General features: G+C 46.8%; 5 protein-coding genes and 1 pseudogene across 7 annotated transcripts; 2 read left to right on the top strand and 4 right to left on the bottom strand.

Moving 5' to 3' along the window:
- Nucleotides 1-1,145: 1,145 nt before the first annotated feature.
- On the top strand, nt 1,146-2,179 carry LOC100834400 (protein SRC2). The gene has a single exon (XM_003566510.4). The coding sequence runs from the start codon at nt 1,276-1,278 to the stop codon at nt 2,014-2,016; it is 741 nt and encodes a 246-aa protein (XP_003566558.1). The 5' UTR covers nt 1,146-1,275; the 3' UTR covers nt 2,017-2,179.
- Nucleotides 2,180-2,660: 481 nt separating this feature from the next.
- On the bottom strand, nt 2,661-4,275 carry LOC100826659 (putative 12-oxophytodienoate reductase 4). The gene is made up of 2 exons (XM_003568890.4): nt 3,618-4,275; nt 2,661-3,419 (listed from the first exon to the last, which is right to left on the bottom strand). The coding sequence occupies exons 1-2, from the start codon at nt 4,135-4,137 to the stop codon at nt 2,836-2,838; spliced, it is 1,104 nt and encodes a 367-aa protein (XP_003568938.1). The 5' UTR covers nt 4,138-4,275; the 3' UTR covers nt 2,661-2,835.
- Nucleotides 4,276-5,975: 1,700 nt separating this feature from the next.
- On the bottom strand, nt 5,976-7,415 carry LOC100826970 (annotated as a pseudogene).
- A 5,664-nt stretch (nt 7,416-13,079) lies between these two features.
- LOC100834704 (pectinesterase inhibitor 8) lies at nt 13,080-15,238 on the top strand. Its single transcript, XM_010235033.3, has one exon. It carries the CDS (start codon nt 14,466-14,468, stop codon nt 15,039-15,041), a length of 576 nt encoding a protein of 191 aa, XP_010233335.1. The 5' UTR covers nt 13,080-14,465; the 3' UTR covers nt 15,042-15,238.
- A 1,360-nt stretch (nt 15,239-16,598) lies between these two features.
- Nucleotides 16,599-18,264, bottom strand: LOC100835012 (probable glutathione S-transferase GSTF1). Its single transcript, XM_003566512.4, has 3 exons — nt 17,694-18,264; nt 17,356-17,404; nt 16,599-17,264 (listed from the first exon to the last, which is right to left on the bottom strand). Exons 1-3 carry the CDS (start codon nt 17,847-17,849, stop codon nt 16,744-16,746), a joined length of 726 nt encoding a protein of 241 aa, XP_003566560.1. The 5' UTR covers nt 17,850-18,264; the 3' UTR covers nt 16,599-16,743.
- A 219-nt stretch (nt 18,265-18,483) lies between these two features.
- On the bottom strand, nt 18,484-26,300 carry LOC104582750. Of its 3 annotated transcripts, XM_014898028.2 has the most exons (13): nt 25,961-26,300; nt 24,096-24,185; nt 23,132-23,570; nt 21,705-21,855; nt 21,143-21,250; nt 20,677-21,047; nt 20,530-20,597; nt 20,184-20,256; nt 20,016-20,089; nt 19,839-19,908; nt 19,394-19,560; nt 19,256-19,325; nt 18,484-18,761 (listed from the first exon to the last, which is right to left on the bottom strand). In XM_014898028.2, exons 1-13 carry the CDS (start codon nt 26,120-26,122, stop codon nt 18,601-18,603), a joined length of 2,004 nt encoding a protein of 667 aa, XP_014753514.1. In that variant the 5' UTR covers nt 26,123-26,300; the 3' UTR covers nt 18,484-18,600. The 3 variants fall into 3 exon arrangements, with proteins under 3 accessions (XP_014753514.1, XP_010231706.1, XP_014753515.1); XM_010233404.3 differs by lacking the exon at nt 24,096-24,185 and having other exon boundaries at nt 25,961-26,299; XM_014898029.2 differs by lacking the exons at nt 24,096-24,185; nt 25,961-26,300 and adding an exon at nt 25,314-25,482.
- Nucleotides 26,301-26,844: the final 544 nt, after the last annotated feature.

Raw genomic sequence — 26,844 nt, forward strand, 5'->3', positions numbered from 1 at the left:
ATTAATGAAGTTAGGGGAAGTTCTCCTTTTTTCAAAAAAAAAAACATGGCCGGTCTAGCTTCCAGGGGTAGGAGCGTTCTAGCCCAAGTTAACGATGGCAGATAATTGGGCCAATCTAGGCAGCCCATCACTACCGGGTCCAGCACAACCCCTTCTAGCCTACCCCTGGACGTTAAACCACTTCAATGCTCACGTGTTGCCTCTCACCATATTTTTGTTATGTTTATATGAAAATATTTAAGTGTAAGTTTATTAGTGACTTTGTGTGGGATCAAGCCGAGGTCAACAATATTTTGAAATAATCGATTTTTTTCATGGAAGAGTGCAATTTGATAACCTTGTAAATATCCATTGTACATATTCACCATATGTCAATGAAAATGACACATTAGGGACCTTTCCTAGTGTTTTGTGTCAAAAAAAGAGAGGTGTGAAATTGCATTAAAAAAGGATAAATCATAATAACGAGATAAAACCGTGGGATGAACAATCGAGATCACTTAAATGATGCACGCAGCCGCACTCGCAGGCATCTTTCTTCATTATCTGTTGCTTCTCTCGTAACATGCAACGTTTGAGATGTATGAAAAAACGTTCTAACTAAAAGCGGTTTACGGCAATGTTTTTCTTGTTTGTTTTTTATATACCATAAAAAATGCTGCAATCATGTTACGTTTTTTTTAAAACAATGGGCTCTTACCATCAATTTCCCGTAAAGAAACCGCTAACACAGTTTTATGGTTCAACCCCACAACAACGAGGTAAAAGAAAACTGCTACAACCAGCAGCACAAAAGGAAGTTCCGAATCGAAACACGACAAGTTCGTCTTAAAGCTCACAGAGCTACGTAACAGAATAAGATCTAGGACCAACAGAGCCCTTCTTGCCAGACTGTAACCAAAACAGTGTAACCAAAGCAGTAGCTTCGGCTTCGGCTCTGTTTCAAGTAGGCAACCATGTTGCATACTTGAAATTCTTTTGTTGCATGCGTTTTTTGTATTGTAATGTAATAAGCCGATGCCTCAAATTCATGATTTAAATTAGACCGGACGGTGCCCGCGGTGATTTTTGCAGGGGACCGCTCAGACCATGCACTTCCGTGCTCTCCTGCGAACTGTCCCGGGAAAATTCCGCCGTAAGAAGCTGCCGACCATTTTGACTCTCTCCACAGACCAAAAATACCCCCATGCCGTTAAGCCACCGACATGACCGGCGCGCCACAGAATTCGCAAGCTCAGCCAACTTAACTTGAAGAAGGTGACGGTGTTCTCCAAGATGGCGTCGTACAGGGTGCTGGAGGTGACGCTGATCTCGGCCAAGGACCTGAAGAAGGTGACGGTGTTCTCCAAGATGCGGGTGTACGCGGTGGCGTCCATCTCGGGCGCCGGCGCCGACCCGCGGACGCCGACGCACCGGACCCACGCCGACCGCCAGGGGGGCCGGAGCCCCATGTGGCACGCGCCGCTCCGCTTCCCGGTCCCCTGCGGCTCCGACCCGCGGGACCTCGCCCTGCACGTGCTGCTCCGCGCCGAGCGCGCCTTCGGGGACCGGGACGTCGGCGAGGTGTTCGTCCCATTGCGCGAGCTCGTCTCCGCCGCGCCACCGCCCCGCGAGCAACGGCACCTCAGCTACCAGGTCCGCCGCCCCATGAACGGCCGCAAGACCGGCGTGCTCCACATCTCCTACAGCCTCTCGGATGTCGTTACCCCGCCCGCCATGCCGATGCCGGTCAAGGGCGCCCCGGCCCCGGTGACCGCGTACCCGCCGCCGCCGTATGGGTACACCCATGGACACCCGTCGTACGGCTACGGCGCCCCGGGAGCCGCGGGTGCGGCTACGTACGGGTACGGCGCGCCGGCGGCGGCCCCGGCGAGGCAGGATGGTGGGGGGTCCGGGTTCGGGATGGGGCTGCTTGGGGCGGCGGTGGCCGGGATGATGATGGGCATCGGCGAGGGCGCCGCTGACGTGATCATCGACGCGGAGATGGGAATGGACGGCGGCGGATGCGGCTTCTAAGCTTCCCTTGCATGCAACTATATCCGTCGTCCGTCACCGATTAATGCGTCGTGATTTGCTCTCTCTCAATAGACTGTTTGTAAACAATGGGCCGATTGATTTAGGTTTATTTTATATTCTTTGTTCAAATAAGAGGTTTTGGCAGAGCTGATTGAGGCACAAACCAAACGAACGCAGTTCATGTGGGCTGGGCAGAATTGTTGTAAGAAACAAATTTTGCAAAGGTTGGGAGTTGAGCAAAAGAAAATTAACAGAACCAAAACTTAGGCCATGCTGCCATGCAGTTTGTGCAACCTCTGCGTTATATAGTCATGGGAAATCTGCTGTCAGGAAACAGGGGCAGAGCCTGGGTTTGACTCTAGGGGCCAAACAAAGAGCATTTGTGACTGAGGGGGTGAAGCTTGGTCGATCGGTTTGACATTGTACGAGTACTCTTGAGTAGCTAAGCAAATGTGCTGCTCTTTCAAGCACATAGGGAAAAAAAAAAGCTAAGCAACTGTGCCATCGGTGAATATTCCATTAGTCTGATAGTGGTGGTCGTCTGCAAAGTTAAGCCACAAATGTGGGTGGTATGTGTTCTTCCATAAGATCGATTGTGCTAATCCATACCACGCCTGAAGCGGGTGAGTGTATAAAAGAGTACAGGAACAGAACAGGACGCCTTAATTTGAATTTATTCGATTCGAAGCTACAATCACACATGGATGGATATGGATCCATTATTTTTGGAGGAAAACACAACACACAAGAATGCATCCAATCGACACGTGACACAACAGAATTGCACTAGCACGTAAAATTGGTAGAAAAGTAGCTCGATCAGTCGAGGAATGGATAGTCGGTGTAGCCGATTACGGGGTCGGAGATATAGAAGGTCATCCTGTTGTATTTGTTCAACGCCGCCCCGACTTCGAACCTCTTTGGTAGGTCCGGATTTGCTAGAAACAACCGTCCGAATGCGACGAGGTCAGTGTACCCCTCGCTGACCACCTTGTCCCCTTCCTCCCGATCGTACCCACCAGCGGCGATGAACGTGCCCTTGAACGCCTCCCTATACGGCAGCAACCGCTTCGGCACCACCCGCCGGCCATCGACGATGGCCATCCTCGGCTCGACCATGTGGACGTAGAGAATGCCGTGGTCGTTGAGCTTGGTAGCGAGGTGGAGGGCCAGGGCGTGCGGGTCAGAGTCATGGCAATCCATGTAGTCAGTGAAGGGGGATAGGCGGATGCCTACACGGTTTCCACCCACCTCCTTCACGACAGCGTCGACGATTTCAAGTGCAAAGCGGCACCGGTTCTCGAGACTACCACCGTACTCGTCACTGCGGTCGTTGGCACTGTCTTTGAGAAACTGCTCAATTAGGTACCCATTGGCGGCATGGATCTCCACGCCGTCAAACCCTGCCAGACCACCATTGACAAAGAGAGCAGATCAGGGCAACTAAAGTAGGTAGTGGACCCGCAAACAGGGGTGCGGGCTCAAAAATTTAAATTGCAACAAAATTCACTATGAATGTTTTAAAACACTATTTAAATAATTTTCCTCAAAATAAATAATAAACAAATCTGGGTTCGCCTGGAGAGAGTCTGCATACATACCAGCATCAATGGCATTCCTGGCGGCTTTCCTAAAATCGTCGACGATCCCAGGGATCTCCTCCACCGCCAACCTCCTAGGCGGCGAGAACTCCTCGAGCCGCCCATCGAAGCTCATCTGGGGGCTGACCTTCCTGTCCGTGCAAGAAACCGGCGCCTGGCCATCCGGCTGGAACTCAAACGTCGACACCCTCCCGACATGCCAGATCTGGCAGAAGATCACGGCGCCCTTGGCGTGCACGGCGTCGACGATGGGCTTCCATGCCTCCACCTGCTCCGCCGTCCAGACCCCCGGCGTGTCGCTGTACCCCTGCGCCGTGTCGGACACCCCCGTGGCCTCGGTGATGAGCAGCCCGCCGGCGGTGGCGCGCTGGGCGTAGTACACGGCGGCGTGCGGCTGCGGCACGTTGCCGTAGGACCGCTGCCGCGTCAGCGGCGCCAGGACGATCCTGTGGGCGAGCTCCAGCCCCGGGCTCAGCTTGTACGGGGTCAGCAGTGGGATGGTAGCTGGCTGCTCGCCCATTGTTGGAGCCTTGGATTGTTGATCAATGGCGATTTGCAGGAAGAGGATGAGTGAGTGGGCAGTGGACTGTGGAGTGGATCGTTTGGTGGTGGCTTTCCATTTATGGACGATCTGCAATCATGTGGCCTCAGATTGATAATGATATTGTAAGTTATACGGGTGGGGATTCTGTGGATTAACTAACTAAAGGTGTGGTCAGTGTGCATTGTCAGCCGGGTCGTGTGGCCCATGACCCTGATGAAAGCAATTGAAGTAGGAAGCTACCCCGGCCGGCCGCGACTGTTGCTGCTCGATCCGGCTGCTAAGCCTTCGATCCTTTCTCTGGTCAAAATGTTGCGTCATGCGTGATGTAAGCGTGGAAAGGAGGAGGTGGCTAGCGGCCACTGGTCATGCAAGGATCATGTAATATGTTAATATGATAATATATCATGGCAATTCGATCAGAACGTCTTCGATGCTCGCCCCTTTTCCAGATGATATTTTTACTTCATTGTCTCAAGTTGATGAGTAGTACGTATACTCCCTTTGTGTCCCGAAACAAAAAAAAACATGTTTACATAAGAGCGTCCTCATCTGAATATATATTACTTCAAGAGTTATGATTACAAAAGAGGAGAAAAGATCATCAAGCCACAAGCCGCCGGCTATCTTTTGAGCAATGTTTTCAATCTAAAAGTCCACAGAGATAACCTCGTCACAAGTCGGCAGGTACCACGTCCGAATGTGTAAATTGTAAAGTTAGAACAGGGAGATAGCAGACGACTAGAAACTACCAACTCAAAAAAAAAAAACCACTGGCAGGGAGTTCATTTCTCACGAGACAGGGAACAAAATCTAGTTCCATGTTAGGTTGATAATTAGCCGCAGAGTGTGCATACATGCCGAGGGATATAAGTATATGGCAGGGTTATTGTGCAAGGATTGCATCCGCCTTGTCGCAGCCGCAACGGCAAACTTTCGCGTACAAAACAGCCATCCTAAGATGAGGATTTCTCTTCATTTCTTTTTGTGGGTAAATTTCCCTTCACTAATGGCAATCGACCACTAGAACGACTATGAGTTGGGAATTAACTTGGGAATATGCAACATCCCGTCAAAAAAAACTTGGGATTATGCATGGTATCCTATCTGTATCTTGAGAAGAATGGTTCGGAAGCTGGATGTACGTATAACGTTAATTCACTGTTAAAATCAGTGTGCAAGAAGCAAGCTTTGCTCCAAAAGACAGCAGACTTGTAAGGTGCCATGCCTAGCAACTAGGGAAACATAATGTTGAATTCAAGGAAATTTGAAGCAATAAACCTTTTAACTTCTGTTCCCTCCAAGTGTCCAAGTTATCCCTGCGACCATCTAACAGAGAAAGTGCCGGACTTCTCCAAAAATCAGATTGGACTCCACTCCCCTGCTCAAAGCAGAGGTTTTGTGTTGTTGCTGAGTATCACCTTTATTTTATTCAAATTCGACATCCATTATTGACACAATGCTATGGATGATAATCCAAGAAACTACAAAATAACGCGTACAACTAACGATTATAATGAAGTCTTTCAATGAAATATTTTTCATGCTATCAATCTTTGCAATACAAATTAGTAATGTCAAGACTTCAATAATGAGATTACAATCAGACTAGGACAACAACACACCGCCTCTCGAACATTTGAGTTTTACTTGTTCTTTGGTATCTTTATATTTATTTAGATTTTACGTTTTAAAATATGCTTCTATGGATTTTAGAGATACTTGCAGAGTTTTTTAGGGAGATACTTGCAGAGTTGATTTGGTATTTAATTGCAATTTACTCTCTCCGTCCCGATTAAAGTGTCGTGAGGGACAAATTTTTGAACTAAACACCATTCTGTATCCATTTTTTCTGGATGAAAAGACAACACAACATGCATCAATCAACAGATGACACAACATAATAGCAATACCACGTACAGAAAGATTGGTAGAACTAGGCTCCATTAGTCGAGAAATGGGTAGTCGGTGTAACCGACGACCGGGTCAGAGATGTAAAAGGTCATCCTATCATCTTTGTTCAACGCCGCCCCGACTTTGAATCTCTTTGGCAAGTCCGGGTTTGCGAGGAATAACCGCCCGAATGCGACGAGGTCGGTGTACCCCTCAGCAACAACCTTGTCCCCTTCATCCTGTTCATACCCACCAGCAGTGATGAATGTGCCCTTGAATGCCTCCCTGTACGGCAACAACTTCTTTGGCACCACCCACCGGCCTTCAACAATGGCCATCCTCGGCTCAACCATGTGAATGTAGAGAATGTCGTGGTCGTTCAGCTTGGTGGAGAGGCGGAGAGCCAAGCCGTGCGGGTTGGAGTCGTGGCAGTCCAAGTAATCGGTGAAGGGAGAAAGGCGGATGCCTACTCGGTGGCCACCCACCTCCTTCACGACGGCCTCGACGACTTCAAGAGCGAAGCGGCACCGGTTCTCGAGGCTGCCACCGTACTCGTCGTCACGGTCGTTGGTGCTGTCCATGAGGAATTGCTCGATGAGGTACCCGTTGGCAGCGTGGATCTCCACACCGTCGAACCCTATCACATCATTGGCGTTGAGAATGGAAAGGGGTAGTAGTGGACCCCCGTGTGAGAGGGTGAGAGGGGAGGTGCTTGAAATTTTAAATTGCAACTAAATTTACTACAGTTTTTTAATTCATACAAAAAGTATCCTCCCGCTTAAATAATTTGGCCCAGTAAAAATTAAACTAATCTGAGTCCGCCTTTAGAGCATGCATGTACGTACCGGCATCCATGGCGTTCCTAGCGGCTTTCCTAAAGTCGTCGACGATCCCGGGGATCTCATCCGCCGCCAGCCTCCTCGGCGGCGAGAACTCCTCCATCTGTCCATGGAAGCTCATCTGCGGGCTGACCTTCCTATCCGTGCACGAAACCGGCGCCTGCCCATTGGGCTGGAACTCGAACTTGGAAACCCTCCCAACATGCCATATCTGGCAGAAGATGAAGGCGCCCTTGGCGTGCACGGCGTCAAGGATGGGCTTCCAGGCCTCCACTTGCTCCGCTGTCCAAACGCCGGGGGTGTCGCTGTACCCCTGTGCCGTGTCGGAGACCCCCGTGGCCTCCGTGATGAGGAGCCCGCCGGCGGTGGCGCGCTGGGAGTAGTACACGGCGGCCTGCGGCTGCGGCACGTTGCCGTAGGACCGCTGCCTTGTCATCGGTGCCAGGACGACCCTGTGGGAGAGCTCTAGCTGCCAATCTTGTAGGGCGTCAGCAGAGGGATGTTGGGCCTGGGAAGCTCGCCCATTCTTGGAGGCTAATTGGAGCTAGTAATGGGATTCAGCTGCTAGCTAGCTGCAGCAAGAAAAAAAGGCTAATTGGAGCTAGTAGTAATGGATTCAATGGCCGGCGATTTGCAGTGGAGTTGATCATTGACGGTGTCTTTCCATTTATGGATGATCTGCAATCATGTGACGAGAGGGGAGGTGAGCCGGGTCGTGTGGCCCGTATGGTATCGTACATGATCAGAGGAACTCCCGCGGTTGTTGTTCATGCTCCGGCTGCTAAGCAAAAGTGCGCCTTTAGTCAACAATGTTGCATCATGCGTGATGTAAGCGTCAGACAAGGAGAGGAAGAGGAGGAGGAGCTAATTTCTGGTGGCTGCGGCCGAATCGGGTGGAGGGAGGGGGCTCGTTGGAATCGTTTTTTTTTTAGGGGTTGGAATCGGGTTAGGTTTGGGAGATGGGCTCGGGCCAAAACATGCTTGTCGGGCCATAATTTTGAGCCACCGCAGCTCAGCGGGCTGGCCCAAGCTGAACCAGGCTAGGCCGCACTACCATATATAGATGGCCATCCGGCCCGGCCGGTCCGACACCAGATCGTCTAAGGTTAAACCGGCCTGGTCCGGGTGCGGTTGGGTGAAGCATGACTTTAAAGGTGCCGGGCCAGGCCAGCACCCAAATCTCCTCCTCCAGGCCCAGGTGTGGCATCGAGCCCGGCTAGGCCAGCCCGGGCCCGTTAAGGCCTGACGGGGCAAGCAAGGCCCAGCAAGCCCCCTCAGCCAAATGTACAAAAAAATAAAAAAACATGGATTTGGGCCAGAAGTAGTTGATATGATGGGTCAAATGTAAAGTTAAGTTGTTTGGGTCAGATTTTTTAGAGTTGATGGGCCATATCTAAAAAAATAAACGGCCAGCCCGAGGGCCTGGGGATGAGGCCCAGGCTCGGCACATGCAGGGCCTCGGGCCGGGCCGGGCCGGCCTGATTCATTTTGTGCTGGGCCGGGCGCTAACGGGCCAAGCCCGGTGGGCTTTCGAGCTTTTTGAAATGGCCCGGCCGATGGCCATCTATATACAAAACATGATGAAAGTTGAGGCTCGTCTCAGGACTTTTGGAAGATGGGTTCTGGGCTCGGGCCGAGCCGCCACGAGGTTGTGCCGAGCAAGCATTTACCCTAAGTTATGCATAGATCACGTAACATGTTACTAGTTTCTCAAAGAAAAACGTGACATGTTACTAATATAAGATAATACATCATCAAAAAATTTAGGCAAACCTTTTTTATGTGTCTAATTTGTGTACCATTGTATAAAGAGAAATTTGACAAAATTCCACACCTTTCACATTATTCCAAATACACACCTTTCTTTACCTTAGATAAAATAACACATTTTTCTTTGACAACTTGAAAAACCTTTTTTTTTAATTTTTAAGCCATTTTTTTACTAGGTCCACCTGTCATATTTTTCTGGCCCAAGTTGCCTCGATTGATGTGCTGCCAAACGCACCATCATCTGTGCGGTCTGCCTCATCTTTAAGCCCATCGCCTTCTGGACCTGGCTGCCCATGACGCACCTCCCCCTCCGGCTCGTCCCGGCCACCGACGATGACACCTCCCCCTCCGGCGTTGCCATGCATGCTTGATGCCGTGGTGTCAGATGACCTGCATGACATGAGGAAGATCTTGTACGCAATTTCGTGGAACTCCACGACGGCGGTAGGGCGACGAGCGACCTCGACCATAGCGACATCCCCGATTCCCCCCTCCTCCCTCCTCTGTTCGTGTCTCCCAAAAGACGACCGGTTCCATAGACAACAGATGAATCGACAAGGGAAACTTGGTCCCCAAAAAATATGATAGGTGAGGGAGGCCAAGTCGAAAAACGGCTTAAAAGAATCAAAACTGTTGTTTCGTCGAGGTGTAAAAAAAAGTGTGGTATTTTGTCCGAGGCAAGGAAATTATGTGTGCCTTTGGGGCAAGGTACATAGAAATATGTTGACGTTTTGTCAAATTTCTCTTGCAGAAAATAGTTTGTTGTTGGTTCGAGGTTTTGTTATTTAGCTGGGTCTGTCTAACTCTAACCCTCAGGCGCCTGTTTTAATCCTTCAAACCAGGCATCTGGTTTTTGCAACCAAACCAGTCACCTGTTTTGGACCTTCAAAACAGTTGCCTGTTATTTGTTTAAAAACAAGTCGCCTGGTTAGAAGACAACAAACAGTCACAGTTTTGTAAGCCCCAATTGGGTAACAAAGAACAAAGCACTGCACAAAATCAAGACTCCTGGTTTTTTCCTCCAGAAATTTATGACTTTTGATCCTACTGTAACCACAATTGGGTAACAAAGAACAAAGCACTGCACATATTGGGTACGATCTGCCTGCATCGAAAAGAAATAAAATGGTTCCCAAAATATCTCTATGCAATTGCAAATGGTTATAAGCTAACATGCACTGGGAGAACGTGCAATTCATATTAAAGAAGATATATTTTCAAGTCAACCCCCCCTTATTGCATTTCAAAACTGAATATGAATAGTAAACAGATTGCAGAAGGTTATAAGCTAGATTGCATTGGGAAAAAAAAGTACAATTCTTATTGCATTTTGAACACAAGCCCCTGTATTCATTTTCGAAATACAATTTGATTTTGGTAATTAGGAAACTGCAATTACAGCTGCTTACAAGAAAAATTGCACTGCCAAAAAAAGTGCAATTGCAATCAACCGTAGGGGCTTGATCTTCCAAAGAGAAAAAAACACAAAAAGGTAGAAGAGAGAAATTAGAAGGCATAGTGATTGCAAAGATGCAATTGATATTACATAGGCTAGCAATTGCAGAAGGCATACATATGAATTGCAACATTAGTAGAGATGCGAAAAACATTCAATTGAAGTGCAATTACGAATTTAGACAAGTAGCAAATTAAAAATTTAAAACTGCAATGTAGCCATATCGATAAAACAGAAAAACAGTAACCATAATGAGCTGTTACAGGACCTAAATGGTGCTTAGGAAAGGCTAGAATCCAAGCAGTACTAGCTAAAAAAGTATGGGTAGAATTGCAATAGCATAGGACCATAAAATGCCCATGAAATGATTTGCTAGGGTATTACTAGTTCCAAAAGTACAAAAGTTAAATTATATAGTTTCACTGGACATAGACAAAGCATATATATTGAACAACATAACCACAACATATACATATACATCAAAACTGGGTAAAATTGGCTAAATGCACACTACTGCAGCTAGCCGGCTTTCAACCACAAAGGGTCACAACCTGCAGGATAACACAAAGGAGCGCCAACAATCGTTACTGGCGGCCCGGGCAACAGATACCTAGTATGGATGCTACGCCCCAAAGTCAACCACCCACACACCTAAATTCCCATACCGCAGCGACCCAGAAAATTATCGATTGAGACAAGAACCACAAGAGACCATACATTTCCACCGGGGACAGAATAGTCACTGCAGGAGAAGAAAGCTCCGTCGTAGACGAGAGCGATGGAAAAGGGTGCGTAACTCTGCTCCTGTCCCCTCGACGAGACAAAAACCACAAGAGAACTAACAGGAGGGAACCAGGCTGCTGTGAACCTGTGACTCACCGCAAGGTCCGCGAAACCCACAGGCGAAACTCCGTCGATGAGGACAGAATTCTGAACCAACAAAAAAGGAACCAAATACTGTGGTGCAATTCCAATAAGAAACAACTGCAAATGCATTCGATAAGACACCCGATTGCACATATTAAACTACATGCAATGGAGTAAGGAAAACAAACAACTGATGTCGAAATTCAAAATTCAAAATGGAGGCTAGGGGCCAAGGACAAAAATTCAAAATGGAGACATTTTATGTTACAGCTTTCAATAGCTGTGGAAAATTATGGCTACAAACAAAAGAAATGGCAGTGTTCTAAGTTTCAGCTAGTGGGTTCAGTTTCTGGACAGAATAGAATAACTAAAGAAATGAAAAGATTAAGCTTTGGAACAAAAAACAGCTACGGTATCAACCAAAGAATTATCCCTAAACTGAAATTTAGAGAGTTTGTTCTAAGTTCATCAAACATTCAGATTTCCAAAACTTTCGTATGGTCAAAACACCTAAAAGTGTTCAGATTTAATCATCTTGTAGTGCCACAAATTTGTCAGACATTAAGATTCCAAAAACCTGACCCAAAAAATGTAAATTGCAATTAGGTACAATTAGAATTTCAGAAGTTTGTAGTGCAATTAAAAAAACGGCAGCGCAACAAAAAAAAAGTTTTAACCGGAAAAAACAAAAAAATTCAACTGATTAAGTACCATGAGCCATAAAACAATGGTAGAGAAGTGGAATTACGGGTGATGCCGTTGAGCATACCCCTATAGTTGAACAGAACCGGAAATTAGTATTACGGATGTGTTGATTTTTAGCAAAGTAAAAGATCCTTGTAGTTACTTCTGGCAGCCTAAATAACCATAGCTAAATTTCACTTACTACAAGTTAGAATTACAGCAAAAATACGGAGATTGCACTTAGTATATACTAGAATTGCACATTTCAAACACGTGCAAAATATTTGTGAGGGGCTGCAAAAAACACATACTTAGAGCAGTCACAAAAATGGAGCAAAATTGCACGTACATGAGTTATTAAAAACCACCTAATTTAATACGTGTGATCAGATGCCAGAAAAAACAGTGGAAAAAATTTCTTGAATAAGTTTAAAAAAAATGGAAGACATTCACCTAGTTGAGCAATACAGGTGAGAACACTTAAAAGAGGTATGTACAAACTAAGTTTCAACTACTTCTAACAAAAGATTGCGAAAAAAATTGGATGCCTCTGCAAACATTGGACCATACCAAAGTAATCCTAAACAAAAAATATGTGGGTGGCTATTTGACCATTTTAAGGGTTAACTAAAATAAAATCTGCAACCGTCCTATACTGCAGTCTAATATGGGGTCTAATATATAACAGAAATACATGAGGGGACAGATCTAGACAATGAAACAAAGAATAAAATAATCAACACCAAAAAGAACCAAAAATCTACTGTACGAAATGACAAGGCATCTGGGGTCCAGATAAAAGAAATCTATTGCAAAATACATAGATAAAAACTCCTATTACTTTCCAGGAAATATACAGAAAAATGTGCACTGTCTTAGGTTAGGGACTAACTATTTTAGCTCCTGCAACACGCCCCTGCCTCCCTCGCAGTCAAAACTCTCCTCCATTTACTTTGCAATTTGACAAAATGATTGCAAGAGTGGAAGCAATGTATTTGAAATTAAAAGGACAGTGGAGTCCATATTTCAAAAGCATGCTAACAAAATGTAGAACTAAAAACCAAAATCAAAGTGCAACTGCATCTTTTTTTTATAGGAAAAGTGCAACTGCATCTTGATTAGATTATGAACGACATATATTGTGTGCAAGTTGTTAGAATTGGACAAAATCAAAGTACAACTTCATCTTGATTACATTATGATTGCATTTATAGACTAGTGCAATAATGTATACTGGGAAGTGCAATTTGCTGAAACTTAGTGTAGTTAAGTTCATAAGAAATTAACATTCAGTACATTTAAATGATAGGGCAAAGACACACAAGACCTGCACTGCCCTGCTAACTGAAATACCTAGAACCATAAAATGAACATTTGTTCGATTAGGTCCAAATGACAAAAAATTTACTCATGGAACAAATTACTTTCAGTAGTTGATAGATGTATGATATGCATTACATAACTAAGGACATACCCACATCACATCATCTAACAGATAAGCAACAGGATTGGAGCTGTAATCTGAACGTGAAGCACAAAATAACCTAGTATAGCTAGTTACAGTTCAGACGCTCACCACAACTTCGAGCACACACCACCAAAATCAAACCCAACCGCATCGATCACCAATTCGTCGCAGGGGGAATGAGCCCTAGAAAGCTTTCCAAACTAGAAACTACCGCAAGCGCTACATCACAATAACGAGCAGACATCAACAGATCAAACGCCTCATCCCCCGCAATCAAAACGCCGCTGGTGAAATGAGCTCCAAAAGCACGAGGAAGCGGCCTAAAACAAGACGCACTGGCAACTCACATGTTATGAGGGTGATCTCTGTGCCGAGGAGGGAAGCCATGGTGGTGGAGGAGGAGAACCGGGCGCTGTCCAAGTCGCGGATCGTGCCGCTCTTGCCGCAGCTGGACGAGCGGCTGCTGCTCCATGCCGCCGATGCCAGGCTCAGCGGCCTCCTCTACGCGCTCCACAACGCCAGCTCCCTGTTCCTCCTCATCCTCGTCGGGGCCGCCGTTTCCTGAGCCTCCTCGCCGGCGGACGGTGCGTTGTCCGGGTTTGTGGCGTCCATCGAGACGCTGCAGAAGAGGAGGCTGGCGCGGACCTGTGCCGGCGGCCGCCGGGCGCAGATGCAGCGACCGGCTGAGCAGCTCGACGTGCTCCGGACGCCGACGAGCGGAAAGCAAATCGCCTCTCCCTGATTCCCCTCTCCGCCCAACCCTCCAGGCTCCAGCCTCCAGAACTCCAAGCGTCAGTCAAAGACCAGTAAGAAGGGAGCGGAGGAAACCAAAAGAAAAAGGAAAAGCTCAACAAATTTCACGGATCTCGATGCACACAACGGACGGTGTAGAAATCGACTGAAATTTGCAAAAATTCCAGGCGCCTGTGCGCTAGCAAAACACAAGGGTTTTGGTTTGTCCGGAGGCCGGAGTGGAAGAAACTATTTTCACGGCTACCAAGCTCAAATCTCAGCCAGCTGCTAGGCCAGGGTAACTGCTAGCTAAGCCAGACACTTGTCTGGCCTCTCCCTTTTCCATGGAAACTCACTCTCACATCTGAACCCTCTCTCTGTATTTACAACCTCATCATGCAGTTACGTGAAACCTTCCTTGATCTCCCTACTCTCCTCAGTCATAAAGAGATCTCTGCATAAACGCATCCATCTCTCTCGAAACGCATCTTCCATTCCTACAATACAACATGACCTCCCTTTGCTCATTTCCAAGAGCAATCAACAGATCTCCATCGGCATAAAACGCATCCATCCAAAGAAGAAGAAGAACAAGAAGATGATCAAGGCGGCCTCCGCCGCGGCTCTACTGGCCATCCTGGCCTCCATGTCCGCCGGCTCATACACGGCTTCGGCGCCGACGATCGAGCGGACGTGCAAGGCCGCGGCGGCGCTGGACGCGCGCGTGGACGCGGAGTTCTGCGAGATCCACCTGGTGTCCTACCACGGCGCGGCGGACGTTCCAGACCCGTGGGGGCTGGCCAAGACGTCGGCGCTGATCGGGGTCACGCTCACCGACGACGTGCTGTACGACCTCAAAGACCCCGTGGGGAAGAAGAGCAGCCGGCTGCTCCCGCCGCCGCGGGACGCCACCAAGGACCCCGCGGCCGCCGCGAGCTGCGCGGGCGCCTACGACAAGGCCGGGGCGGCGTTCGCGGACGCGTTCGACGACCTCGCCGCCAGGCGGTACCCGGCGGCCAAGGAGAAGATGGCCCGGGTGCCGGGGTTATTGAAGGGGTGCGACGACGCGCTTGCCGGGGTCGGGATTAAGCCGACGCGCGCGTTGAAGAGGTACGCCGCCGACTGCCAGCAGATGGCCTTCATCCTCGCCGCCATCACCGGCCTCATCAAGTGATGGGTGGGTGATTCGTCGAACACCTTTCGGGCGGCCGGTTTGGTTCTTGGTTCGGTGGATCTCCGCGTGTGAGAGGACCTCATGTCAGTGTATGTAGTATTGGTCCTACGATCTCTAACCCTTCTCTGTCAGCTCTCCTGATCTGTCATTTAGCAGATATATATGACTCAATAAAGTGGCGATTCATGCTTGGTAATTGATTGGGAGCTTTTATTAGGTTGCCAATTTTTGCTTCAAAATTTGGGTGATGTTCTTTATTCGACATCTCGACTGGTTGGGTAATCTTGAAATATGAATCTAAAACTGATCCCCATGTTGTCGATGGGATATACATATGATCCGATCGATTACATGCTCATTGGCAGCAATATTTAAGGGAACACATACAAGAGCGAACGTCCCTGCTGTCGTCGCTGAACTAAATTTTCCACTGCTAGGACTAAAATTGCCCCCGCGACACCTGGCACGATCGCAGCCACACTATTCCTGATCGGACGAACAGCGGAGCGTTTGCTCCGGGAGAAGAAAGGGCGAATGGTTGCTTCTTATAAATTCCGATCCCCTCTGAAATTTGGTAATGACTCGACGGGCTGTGCACATGTGTTCAGAGAATCTGCTCCCATTGTAATACTCCTTCTGATCTATATTAAGTATCGTCGATTTATTGAGAGAGTAACATTTTTTAACCGCAGAAATAAAAAAACAATTCCATTTTATTTCATACATTACATTTTGAGTAAATATCACAAAACCATTATTTTTGGAACTTTGTTACAAAAAAACCAACTTATCACATAAACACAACTTTTGTGCTAACCAGTTATCAGAAGCCAAAAATTAGGCAATCAAGCAGGTTGACAGCACATCCGCCATGTGGGGCCCACATGTCAGCCTCTAGCCTCAAGTTAACATGGTTCTTTGTCTGCCCGTACTAGATTTTGGGGTAAACGCCAATTCGGGCCTGGTTTGATGCATATCCTGGCCCGGTAACAAGAGGCAAATGACACGAAACCGGTCAAGCTCAGTGTGATGGGGACGAAATGTATCGGTTGACCTGCCATGGGGTGCGGCTGAAAGAGTTAAGGCGTTGGTAGTGGTCGAACCAGCCGATTCGATCGAGATTTAGGGCATGTTTGCTTTGTGCCCCAGTTCACCACGCCAAACGTTGGCTCGCCAAATCGTGGGCGAGTGATTTTGCCGCCAAGATTTCGCCCGTGCGTGGGCGCAAACAATAATTGACACGGGCGGATTTTTAGTAGAACAACGCGGGCACGCCAATGTGCTGGCGCCGAAGCAAACACTAGCCTCCGGGAGCGTTGGCGTGCCAACTTTTGACAGGGTGCCCGTCGGTCGCAAAGCAAACAGCTCCTTAGACCGGGTCTCACCTACAAACCGTGTTTTTTTCGCTCCTAGACATTGACAAGTGGGACCCACATGTCGGATCTTGTGTCAACCTGCTTAAGTGCAAATTTTTGGGTTTTCTGTAACCCATTATATATCTATAGTTGCATTTATGTGAGAAAAAAAAATAGAAGAGTTGTGGTTTTGTTACAGAGATTTCAATAATATTCCACTCTTATATTTTTCCAACCACCGCACATTTTAATTTCACAAACACATTTGTAATCCACACCACGTGTGTACACTATGTCTGTCACGGGCGTGTCAGAACATGCAAACCGAAATTAAACTGAACTCTTAATTAAGCAGACGGCATCTTCAACGGGTTCAGCACGAGGTTCATCATCGCCGCCACCTTCTTCGCCGCCGGCCTGGCCGAGATCCTCCCCCACCACGCCCTCACTCCCGGGCGCGACTCCACCAGCGCCCCGTACTCCGTGCACTCCACGAGGCAGTATGTGAACCCGAAGTGGGCGAGGTCGGCGAGGCCGACGGAATCCCCCGCGAGGTAGGGCGACCTCGACAGCCGCTGCTCGTACACGTCGAGCACCTCGCCGAGCTTGGCGACGTTCTCGTCGACGACGGCCTGGTCTCTCTCGCCGCCGCCGGGGATCAGCCGCTTGATGGCGCACTCCCGGACGATGTGGGAGATGGCCGGCGTGTAGCGGTGCGCCTCGACTTCCGTCCAGACGTCCGCCACGGCCGATTCCTCGAGGGTTGATGGTTCTCGGAGGAGGTCTTCTTCCCCGGCGGCGGTGGTGGGGGAGGAGGCGCTGGTGCGCCCGTACTTGCGGAGCACGTACCGCGAGATCGCCCGGGATTCTGAGTGAGATGTGGTTCCGATCGTTAGATCGATTTACAGGAAGAAGGGGAAAATTTCAAAATTTTGAGTGTAGTTTGGTGGATTCCGTACCGAAGAGCGTGAGTTCTCCGTCCACAAACGTGGGGATCTTACCGAAAGGCTGCGAGATTGAAAAATGTGTAAATTTACATGGGGAAAATGGAAGGAGAAGCTAATCGTCAATAAAATCTCCTGTTTCGTCGCAAAAAAAAAGAGAAACATTTCGGCACTTAAGTTTTCCACGTATTTCAACATATTTTGGCACTGAAACTGGAAAAGAGTTGGTTTGAGCACATCAGACTTTGCTCAGCTGTGGCAATCTATTCGGAAACCTGGAGCTACTGAAAATAATTGCAGAAACTGATGATTCATTGTGAATGTGTTAGGATGAGAAGAAGCAGTAGGCGCACGTTTCGGGAGAGGTAAGGCTGGGTCCTCTGCTCGCGCGCCGCCATGTCGACGCCGACGAGCTCGTAGTCCTCGACGCCGGCCTCCTCCAGGCACAGCAGCACCGTCGCCACGAACGGAGACGCCGCCACCCCGTACACCTTCACGCCGCCGCCCATCTCTCTCTCTCTGCCTTCTTCGATATGTAGCTGTAATTAAGCAGCTTTGCTTCTGGCCTCTCTCTTTCTCCCCTCTTAGAACGGAAGCTGTAACTTAAGTAACTCTGCTTCTGCTTCTCTGTCCCTCCCCCTCTACGATCTAACTATAATACTCCGTATAAGCAGCTCTGCTTTCTTCTGCTTCTGTTTAGTCATCAGCAAGAAGTTTCGGAGAAGGTACGACTAACACATGTGTCAATGTGGAAGATGGTGTAACTAAATATTATCTCTAGTAGGTGATACCTTCCGGTCCTAAATTGTTGTCGAAATATTACATGTATCTAAACGCGTTTTAAGAATAGATACATTCATATTTGGACAAATTTGAGTCAAGAATTTAGAATCAGAGGGAGTAGTATGTATTCTTCTCTGATCTCTATCTATACAGGAAGATTTGTGTGGTCACGGTCAACCAACCTAGTGGACCTTTTTTTTGTTCTTGACTTGTTCCACCCCAGCTTACTTCCTGCTCAAGGAACTGCGACTTAATTCGTACATAATTAAGTCAACAGAGTTTGAGTTCGAGTATTAATTTGTTTCCGCTGATTTGTGTCGAGGTCACCCAAATAGTTTCATCCGCATGGTTCAATAGATAAACTACGCAAAACAACAATTATCTTTCTCGGGACGATTGGTTCAATGTAGCACTAACAAGACTTCCGCAGTTCTTTTTTTCAGCCACCTGACAAATAGGGAACTCTGCTTATCGTTGTTATTCTTCCTCTGATTTCTCTTCCTCTGCCTTCTTGAAAAGCTCGTCTATCATACTGGCAGCTGCAGACTTCCTTGCTTCGTGAGGGGTCTTACAATGACCACCCTTTGTTCTTATTTCAAAATCTAGCCCCCTCAGATGTACACTGGCATCAAACATTCCTGAAAACACAAGAAAAGGACCAACCAAAGAAGTGGTCAAAACAATGTCATGAAGAGAGAAAATGGTGGTCATTCAAATAGCATTTCCGGTTACTGCTGGCTGGAGACCTATCCAATTCTTGACAAGTGATTGTAATGCTACATGTGATCCACAGCAATGACTACATGTCTTCGCTAACCATCAATCAGACCCTGACGCTAACACTTCAACACAACATGTGGTGAATTGCTATATGAGATCAAAACCACAAACTTATCTATTGTAAAGACACATTGAAAACTCTCTTGGCCTTGGCCTTGCTATATGTTATCATCTCAATGCAAGGAACTGACCAGCAACTGTAGATATTGAATTCTATAGACAACAATCATAAAGTATGTGGCACAAGACTAACTCTCGTATGATATTATTATGTTTATGCCTATATGGCCCAAGGACCCAATGCTTGTCTATGCTGAAAACAGGAGAGATGGAAGTAAATATTTCCACATACCATTTTCTGAAGGTAGTACTGTATATCTAGGAAGTATCCAATTGCTGTTCCGAGATATCTCATCTAGCTCCTGCATTGACTAGTGTCAAAGGCCGATACCATTTAAAGTTCTAAATAAATTAGCTTGAGGTTTCTTACCTGGCATTTATTGCGTTGGAGGGGTGCCTCCTTCAATTTTATCCTCTTTGTGGTCAAGGTTTGATCGCCACGTCCAGAGCAAGATGAATTGGCAACTTCCGCCATATTTGAGCTAGTTTTCATATATTTGTCTACTATTGATATCACAGTTGGTGTAAGCTTCCCTTCTGCATAAGGTAAATACTCTTGAGCACTAGAAATGTGGAAAAACTATTATAGAAATAACTTGCCAAAATTTGGTAAAACTTTGGACAGACGATTTGTTTGCCACTCTGTGGCAGATGATTTGTCCACCATGAAAAGTGGCATGCCACAGTTTAACACACAAAAAAAATGTGTGCCCGCCAACGAAACATGGCCACCAAGTTTGCCACAAAACCTTAATGATTGTACAGTTTGTGATTGTTAATTTTAACCATGTTTCAATGTGAAAAATGAAGAATACCACTCAAGATTGTCTGAATGTCCATGTCACACTGAGCACTACGCTCTGCAAGTATGTTTTGCTTGTGAAGCTGAAACAAAGAGAGAATCGGATGAGTACAAATCAGCTTATCATGTAGAACAAGAACTAGGAAACAAGCACCATTGTCTTCTTAAAAAAAGATAAGACATAACATACAAGATCATCCCGTATTTTCTTAATTGATTGTAGTGAATCAAACATCTGATCATTCTCGTTCTCCGTGATGCCTCCTTCAATCAAATTTGAAATACATAGATTACGATTTTGGGGGACCAATAACAAATCATGAGAAAAACAAGCTGCCTTGTGTAGAATTGTCCCAACCTGACTTTTCTGGAACTCCCATGTTTTGACCTTCCAAAGCAATGTTCTTCGTTACATGATCAACAGTTGGTGCCTGATACAACAAGTAGTTCTTTAAGTTGAAGCAGAGTAAATGTGTTGTGACTACTAGGTCATAGGGTAGGTGAGGCTAGGCTCGAGAGAAAACTATGAAAAAAATAACCACTAGACTAAAGCGCAACAATCAGCGTGGCAACACTTGTATAGATAAGTTGGAAGCATAACATTTATTCTTATTACCAGGTCATCAGCTTTAAGGGGGTGGATATGATCCTAATGTGTCCCAGTATTGTAACTTTTTAATACTTTGAAGCTGTAATTAGCTTACCTTTGTAGGGAAGACAGTTGGGGTGATATCATCACCGCCTATAGACTGCTTCTGTTCCGTATGAACACCTAAAATTATGTGATTATATCAAAGCACAAAGAAGGGATGATGGATCAGTAAAATCTAGATACTGTTAAAATGACTCACCGGCTTGTAGGGTGTTTTTTCCGGCACTTGCTTCTGCTGGTTTTGTATTTCCAGACTTAGATGCCAGTTTTGAAGCATCCACATCAACAACAATGAGTGAATCATTTACTCTCAGGGGGCTCTCACCATCCCGACCCTTCATGTTGACAGCAGCGGTAGTCTCGGCTTCATATGTCTGTTTGTTCTTTTTCCTGCGCTTACTGGAGTTGCAGCTGTTGTTGCTATTAGTGGCAGCTGATTTTACTGCTTGTTTGGTTTGCTTTGGAGTTGGCACTTTTGTATTTCTATCTTGCATATTGGACTTGCTATTTGATTCCTGCTGTTCCACACTTTCAGCTATTTCGTTTAGTGCAGAATCAGAAGGCCAATTCCTGAAACATGCCAAGTGTTATTTTTACCATCGTAAACCCAATAAGTTACAACGCAACTTTTATGCATAAATAGCTGAGTGCGGATCTTATGTTACCTCTGTGGGAGTTGAAGCAAAATCTGCTTATATGGGAGAATATGATAGTGCTCAACCACAGATGATGTTTCAAGAAATAGATCATTTACAAACAACGGGCCAGTCATACTGTCAAAAGAGGGAAAAGGACAAAAATGTCAGGAGTTGTTGAGAAACAGCAAAAGCTAATTATACATCATTAAGCAAAACAGCTTTAGAGGAAAAACAGCAAAAAAAAAAAGACTTGATGTAATAGCCATGAGCATTGAGAAATCATATACTCCTCCGACCCATGATAAGTGTCTCAAATTTAGTACAAAGTTAGCACAAAGTTGTACTAAACCTGAGACACTTATTAGGGATCGGAGGGAGTACATATATATGGAATTCGGTACTGCCAGAAGGAAAAAGGGAAGTGCTTTAGCAAAGCAACTAGCAGTCTAGTACCAACATATTGTCCACTAGATGTGTTCCTAAGCAAACCACAAAGTTTAAAGGATATCATTTTCCATCCAGATAAAGTTGGTTAATCAAAAGGTTGGTAATCTACAATCATCGAACTACCTAATAGGTAAAAGCAAACCTGGAAATCAATTCTTGTAGAGGCATTTCCATAAGGTCTCTGTTCATGTTTTGCCCATACTCCACGATGAGTAACTTGGTAGTCGTCCTTTTTGTACTCAATGAGTATGTCAAATCTTCGCCGAGAAGACGCAAGTTTGAGCGCTTCATACCTATTAAGACCATAAGTTTACCATAAGGAGAAGAAACAATGTATAGGGAGCAACAGAAAGTGCACATCCTAATAACAAAATCAAGTACAGAGTACTGTATTACATATATCCCACTTTTTACATGACTATATCTATAGAACTATCTATAAATAGCATTCTCGAGGAACCAATTGGTTGCTATCAGCTCATGTACAACGTGAATTAACCGAGTGTCCCAGATTATATTTAATATGCTAGTTTATGAATGATGAAATTAAATCAAATTTCAGTGACTAGTAGGCTAGTAGATTGTACAGAACCAAAACAAATGAGAGCCACAATGCCAGACAATAATACTCCCTCCGATCCATAAAAAGTGTCGCCCACTTAGTACAAAATTTGTACGAACTTAGTACAAAATGGGCGACACTTTTGATGGATCGGAGGGAGTACAAGTGATTGTATTTGCATTTGCTCTGGTTTTGTCGCAGAACTAAATGCTTTCAAATGAGTTAAAAAGCAAGTGAGAAGTGCATTTTTGGATGTTCTGTACCATGCCCTTGATCATGTTTTATGTAAAGCAACTAAGCAAGGGGACACACAAACACCTTTTTGTATTCGTTAGTAATTCAAATCTAGGGCAATTGGAATAGCAACTCGTATACTCCCTTCGTCCCAGTTTAAACGTCATATTAGACCAAACTCAAATACCAAGGCACGGTTTAAAGTGGTCAATTATGCACTAATTGCGGCTGCTCCCAATGCGCCTCTCTGCACATCCTGGCGCAATTATCTACATGCAGTAACTGCTAGTCCAATCAGTTGCATGCATGCCCACCAAAAAACCTGCATGCAGGTGGACCCAACAGCGATGGTTGGATGAAATTGTGGAGAGTAATTGATCTCCGTAAAAGCCTAAGCATTTAACTCGGCTGGGAGTCAATTAGGGACTAATACGACAGTTAAACTGGGAAAAGAATAAAACCTAATACGACGTTTAAAATGGGAAGGAGGGAGTACATGCTTTTCTACAAAAATTAACAGAAACTCAAATCCACAAAAAAAAATGTAATTCAGAAACTATAATGGTTAATTCCCCTTATTCTGATCCAAGTGAGCAAACTATGAACATATGTCTAATAGATTCAAAGGTTGTACAACTGCATTGAAATACTTCAGGATGATAATTAACAAACCGACAGTTTCATTTCTAATATAGGCAACACGTTGCCAAGTCAAACTGAAATAGGTAGATATGGATATGTAAAATAAAGGGCTGTAACGATAAAAATCCAACCTGTTCTACGCTCCACCTCTGTAAATGCTAGTTGCTGAAGCATGCTGCTATGGGAATTACCAGCTGATGCATCAAATTCCTTCTCTATGATTGACCAGACACCTTTGGTATCAGAACTAAACTCAATCAAACATTTTTTTCTTGTCGGGTCGAGAAGAAGCACAGCAACTTTCGCTATTGGCCACAATGACATGTCTGGAAAATCTATACTTGCATCGAGTGCTTCAGCAATCTCACACGCATCAATGACTGCTCTGTCAGTAACAGACGGCCTCAAGTCCTCCCCAGGATTCTTTTCATTGACCATACTCAAGAAGGAGAACAGATCTTCTCCAACAGAGAGAGAAGCACACAATAAAAATCGTTTGGCATCAGCAAAAGCAAGCTGTGGAGACAGGTTTCTATGGTAGTAATTGTACAGAATGACAGCCGTGTGAATCTGCAAAACCAAATACAAGCGTGATGAGTTAGCAGCTAGCCAGCTATATAATACAAGTCTTATATGCACAGAGGAACACTGTCTTAAATGCATTTAAGCAAAACTTAAAAAAAAGAAAATACTAACAAATAAAAAATGCATTTGACATTTAATCATTAGACTGTACACGAACAAAAACTGTGACAAACATTCCATGGATACACCAAGGGACACTGTCATGGACACCAAAGGAAAATACTATTATAACATGATGGTAAATTAGAAAAGGAAACTGTAATACCATAACAAAAAGTACACTGTAGGTTAATCAAAAGAAAAGACTTATGTCCAGTACTCATGTACATAATTGGAATAAAAATTTATTGATATGCAAGATTGACTAAAAAAATGCCCTATGAACAGCTGGCTCCATCTTTGTCTGAGTACATAGAACATATAGCATCAGAGACAAAAGTGGCTTAAAGCACAACATGCCAATTGACAGAAGTGGCTTAAAACAGGACAAAGCCACCATCTGACCTATACCTGGGCATGGGTAGCCCGGCCTGGCTCGAAGCCTGACATCCCGGGCCGGGCTCGGGCCTCACTTTCCAGTCCCAAGCCCGGCCCAAAAGCCTGAAAAAGCCCGAAATGATTAGAACCGGGTATTTTTTTAGGAAAAATAGGTATAAAAATCATTTATTTATTCCAAAAATAATTATTTTAATGCTTAAATGGCCTATTTTCAGGTTTTCGGGCCGGGCCAGGCTGGGCTCGGGCTTCAGGTTTGACCGTCGGTCTTTTATAAAGCCTGGCCTGGCCCAGGTTTTGCCCAGGTATAATCTGACCTTTCGGGTCTAGCAAAATTTGGCGTGCTGACACCGAGCCGAAATGCAAATTCTTCGCCTGGACGATGGCTCATGAAAAGATCCTCACCGCCGACAACCTTGATCTTCGGGGATGGACCCGCACCCCGATATGCCAGCTTTGCAGGATCCACCCGGAGACCGTGCCGCATCTGTGCAGGGACTGCAGCTACACGAAGCAAGTTTGGGATCTTGTCCAGACCTGGAGTCATGGACCCGCTCATCCCCCTCTTGCGGCCAATTCTGGTGCCACTCTCCCATCTCTCCATGATTTCTGGGACGGCATCTTTCGTGGCCTTCCGAAGAAGGCCAATTGCGAGACTAGCGGCCGTCTCATCTACTGCTGGTGCGGCATCTGGAAAGAGCGGAACAGGAGGATTTCCCGATCCACGGCTCTCCCGGCTTAGGTTGCTTATCTTGTTTGGGAGGAGATTACTAGCCAAGCTAGAGTGTGTGCCAACGATACAGGAGATTAGGCTTTAGCGCTTTCCTGTTTTCCTTTCTTTTACTCCCCCCTCCGGTTCCTCTTCTGGGAGTCTTCTCGACCCCATTGTACAGTTCTATTCTTCTATTCGAATGACGGAGATAGACCGTCCGGTTCCTCAAAATATACCGCATCTAAAGAAAATTCATCGGTAAATTTGAAAGGCGTCACAAGGTCCACTTGATCAGCAAATTGGGACTAAAGGCAGGCCAAATCTTTTTTGCTGAGGCTGTGTATTTGTACGGTTACTACTACAGTAATATACTAGAATTCCATGTTTCAGAAATGATTCGATAAACTTGGCTTTACGATTTGTCCAAGTTAACTAGCAAATCAACTGGAAACAAACCAAGCAGCCAAACACAAGTTGCTATCCGTGTTGACACATCGGCCAGAGGATTAGAGAAAACCTACTTAATGGCTGCTAGCAATATTGCCGCTGGGCTGCTCGACCGCACCCGGGGGACGCCATCCCCCATGCGTCGCGCGGCCGTTACTCCGCTTTCGCTACCGCCGACCGCGCCGCGCCGCCATCTACGCGGGGTCGTCTCGCCGCCACCGCCGGGGACAAGTGTGTTGGGGGCAGTTGGGCTTTGGCCGGTTGTTGGGCCTCCAACATATCCATTCAGGTATGGACGGCCCACCACCTCGTCACTAAACGGAAACCCCTGAATGCATCGACGCCTCCGTACGTCGACCCTTCGCCTTCGTCTTCCTCCTCGCGACGCCTCCCGTCGCCGTCCCCACCCCGACGGCCTCCTCGCCGGGCAGCCATTCCGCCGGCCAAATCGCGGGGATACAGGGCGAGCAAGTAAATTCGCAAACATAATGTACGGACAAGCAACACGGGCCCAAAATCCAAATCGCGGCAGCGAAATCCACCTCCAACGATCTCAATTCTCACTCACCGGCCGGGAAATTAAGCTATACTCGCGATTTCCTAGCATCGATCCCGCGCCGGTGTGAATCCCACCACCAGAACATCACCGGAGCATCCAACACGCCACGACGAGAAAAAACAAAATTAAATTTAAACCCCATGGCCGTCCCGCCGGACTCACCTGTTGCGCGACGGCCTTCTCCATCTCGGGCGTGACGGCGGCGGCGCGCGCCCCGGCGGGCAGCACCGGCCTCACCAGGTGTTCCACGAGCATCTTCACCGCGTCCTCCGTCTGCACCACCTCTCCTCCGGCGCCGCCGCCACCCTCCTCCCCGTAATTCATCGCCTGATCCGCGCGGCCACCCTCCCCGCACCACAAAGCCCGACACCTCGAATCGCTCGCCTAGGGTTTGGTTGCGGCTCGGTGCTGCGTGGCGGCGGCCGTTGGTTGCCTGGTCTGCTCCAGGTTGGGGTTTTTGCACACACAGAGAAGACAGGGGGAGGGAGTTAAAGCTAGAATTGGAAGGGAACGCGGCACGAAAGGACGTGAGGAGGAAATGGGAAGGGCGTGGTGCGCGAGGCCTCATCCGGCCGTCCGTCGCCCTGGCCCCCGATGGATCGCGGCCGTCCGTCCGACGCCCCCCGTCACGTGGATGGGTTCCTGATGCATGGTAGAGAGCGGGTCCGTGTTTAGTGCAATTTAGCGGCCCATTACAGAGTCATACTCTCGCGTTTTTCGCTGACACAAGAGTCTACTTGTAACTCCAGCGATCTAAAGGACTAAAGCGTTCGTGAATATCGAATCGCAATGTCCACGGGCCTCGTCCTGTAGCGCAGAGAGAGGGTTGGGGCTAGGAAGCCCCTCTCCGGGCTACAGACCAGTTCTCAAGGACACTTTCCATGGTTGGGATATCCCTTGGGCTGCCCTCCTGTGCCGACACCCCTGAAGGGCTTGTTCGTTTGCATTTGCATGATTTCCTCTTTGGTTGAGGGGGATTGGGAGGGATTAGATGGGAAAATGAACTACAGTCCCTGTCAATCCCTCTGGTTTTGTGGGAATGGGAC

The sequence above is a fragment of the Brachypodium distachyon genome, chromosome 2, assembly GCF_000005505.3.
Source record: "Brachypodium distachyon strain Bd21 chromosome 2, Brachypodium_distachyon_v3.0, whole genome shotgun sequence".
Taxonomy (NCBI): Eukaryota; Viridiplantae; Streptophyta; class Magnoliopsida; order Poales; family Poaceae; genus Brachypodium; species Brachypodium distachyon.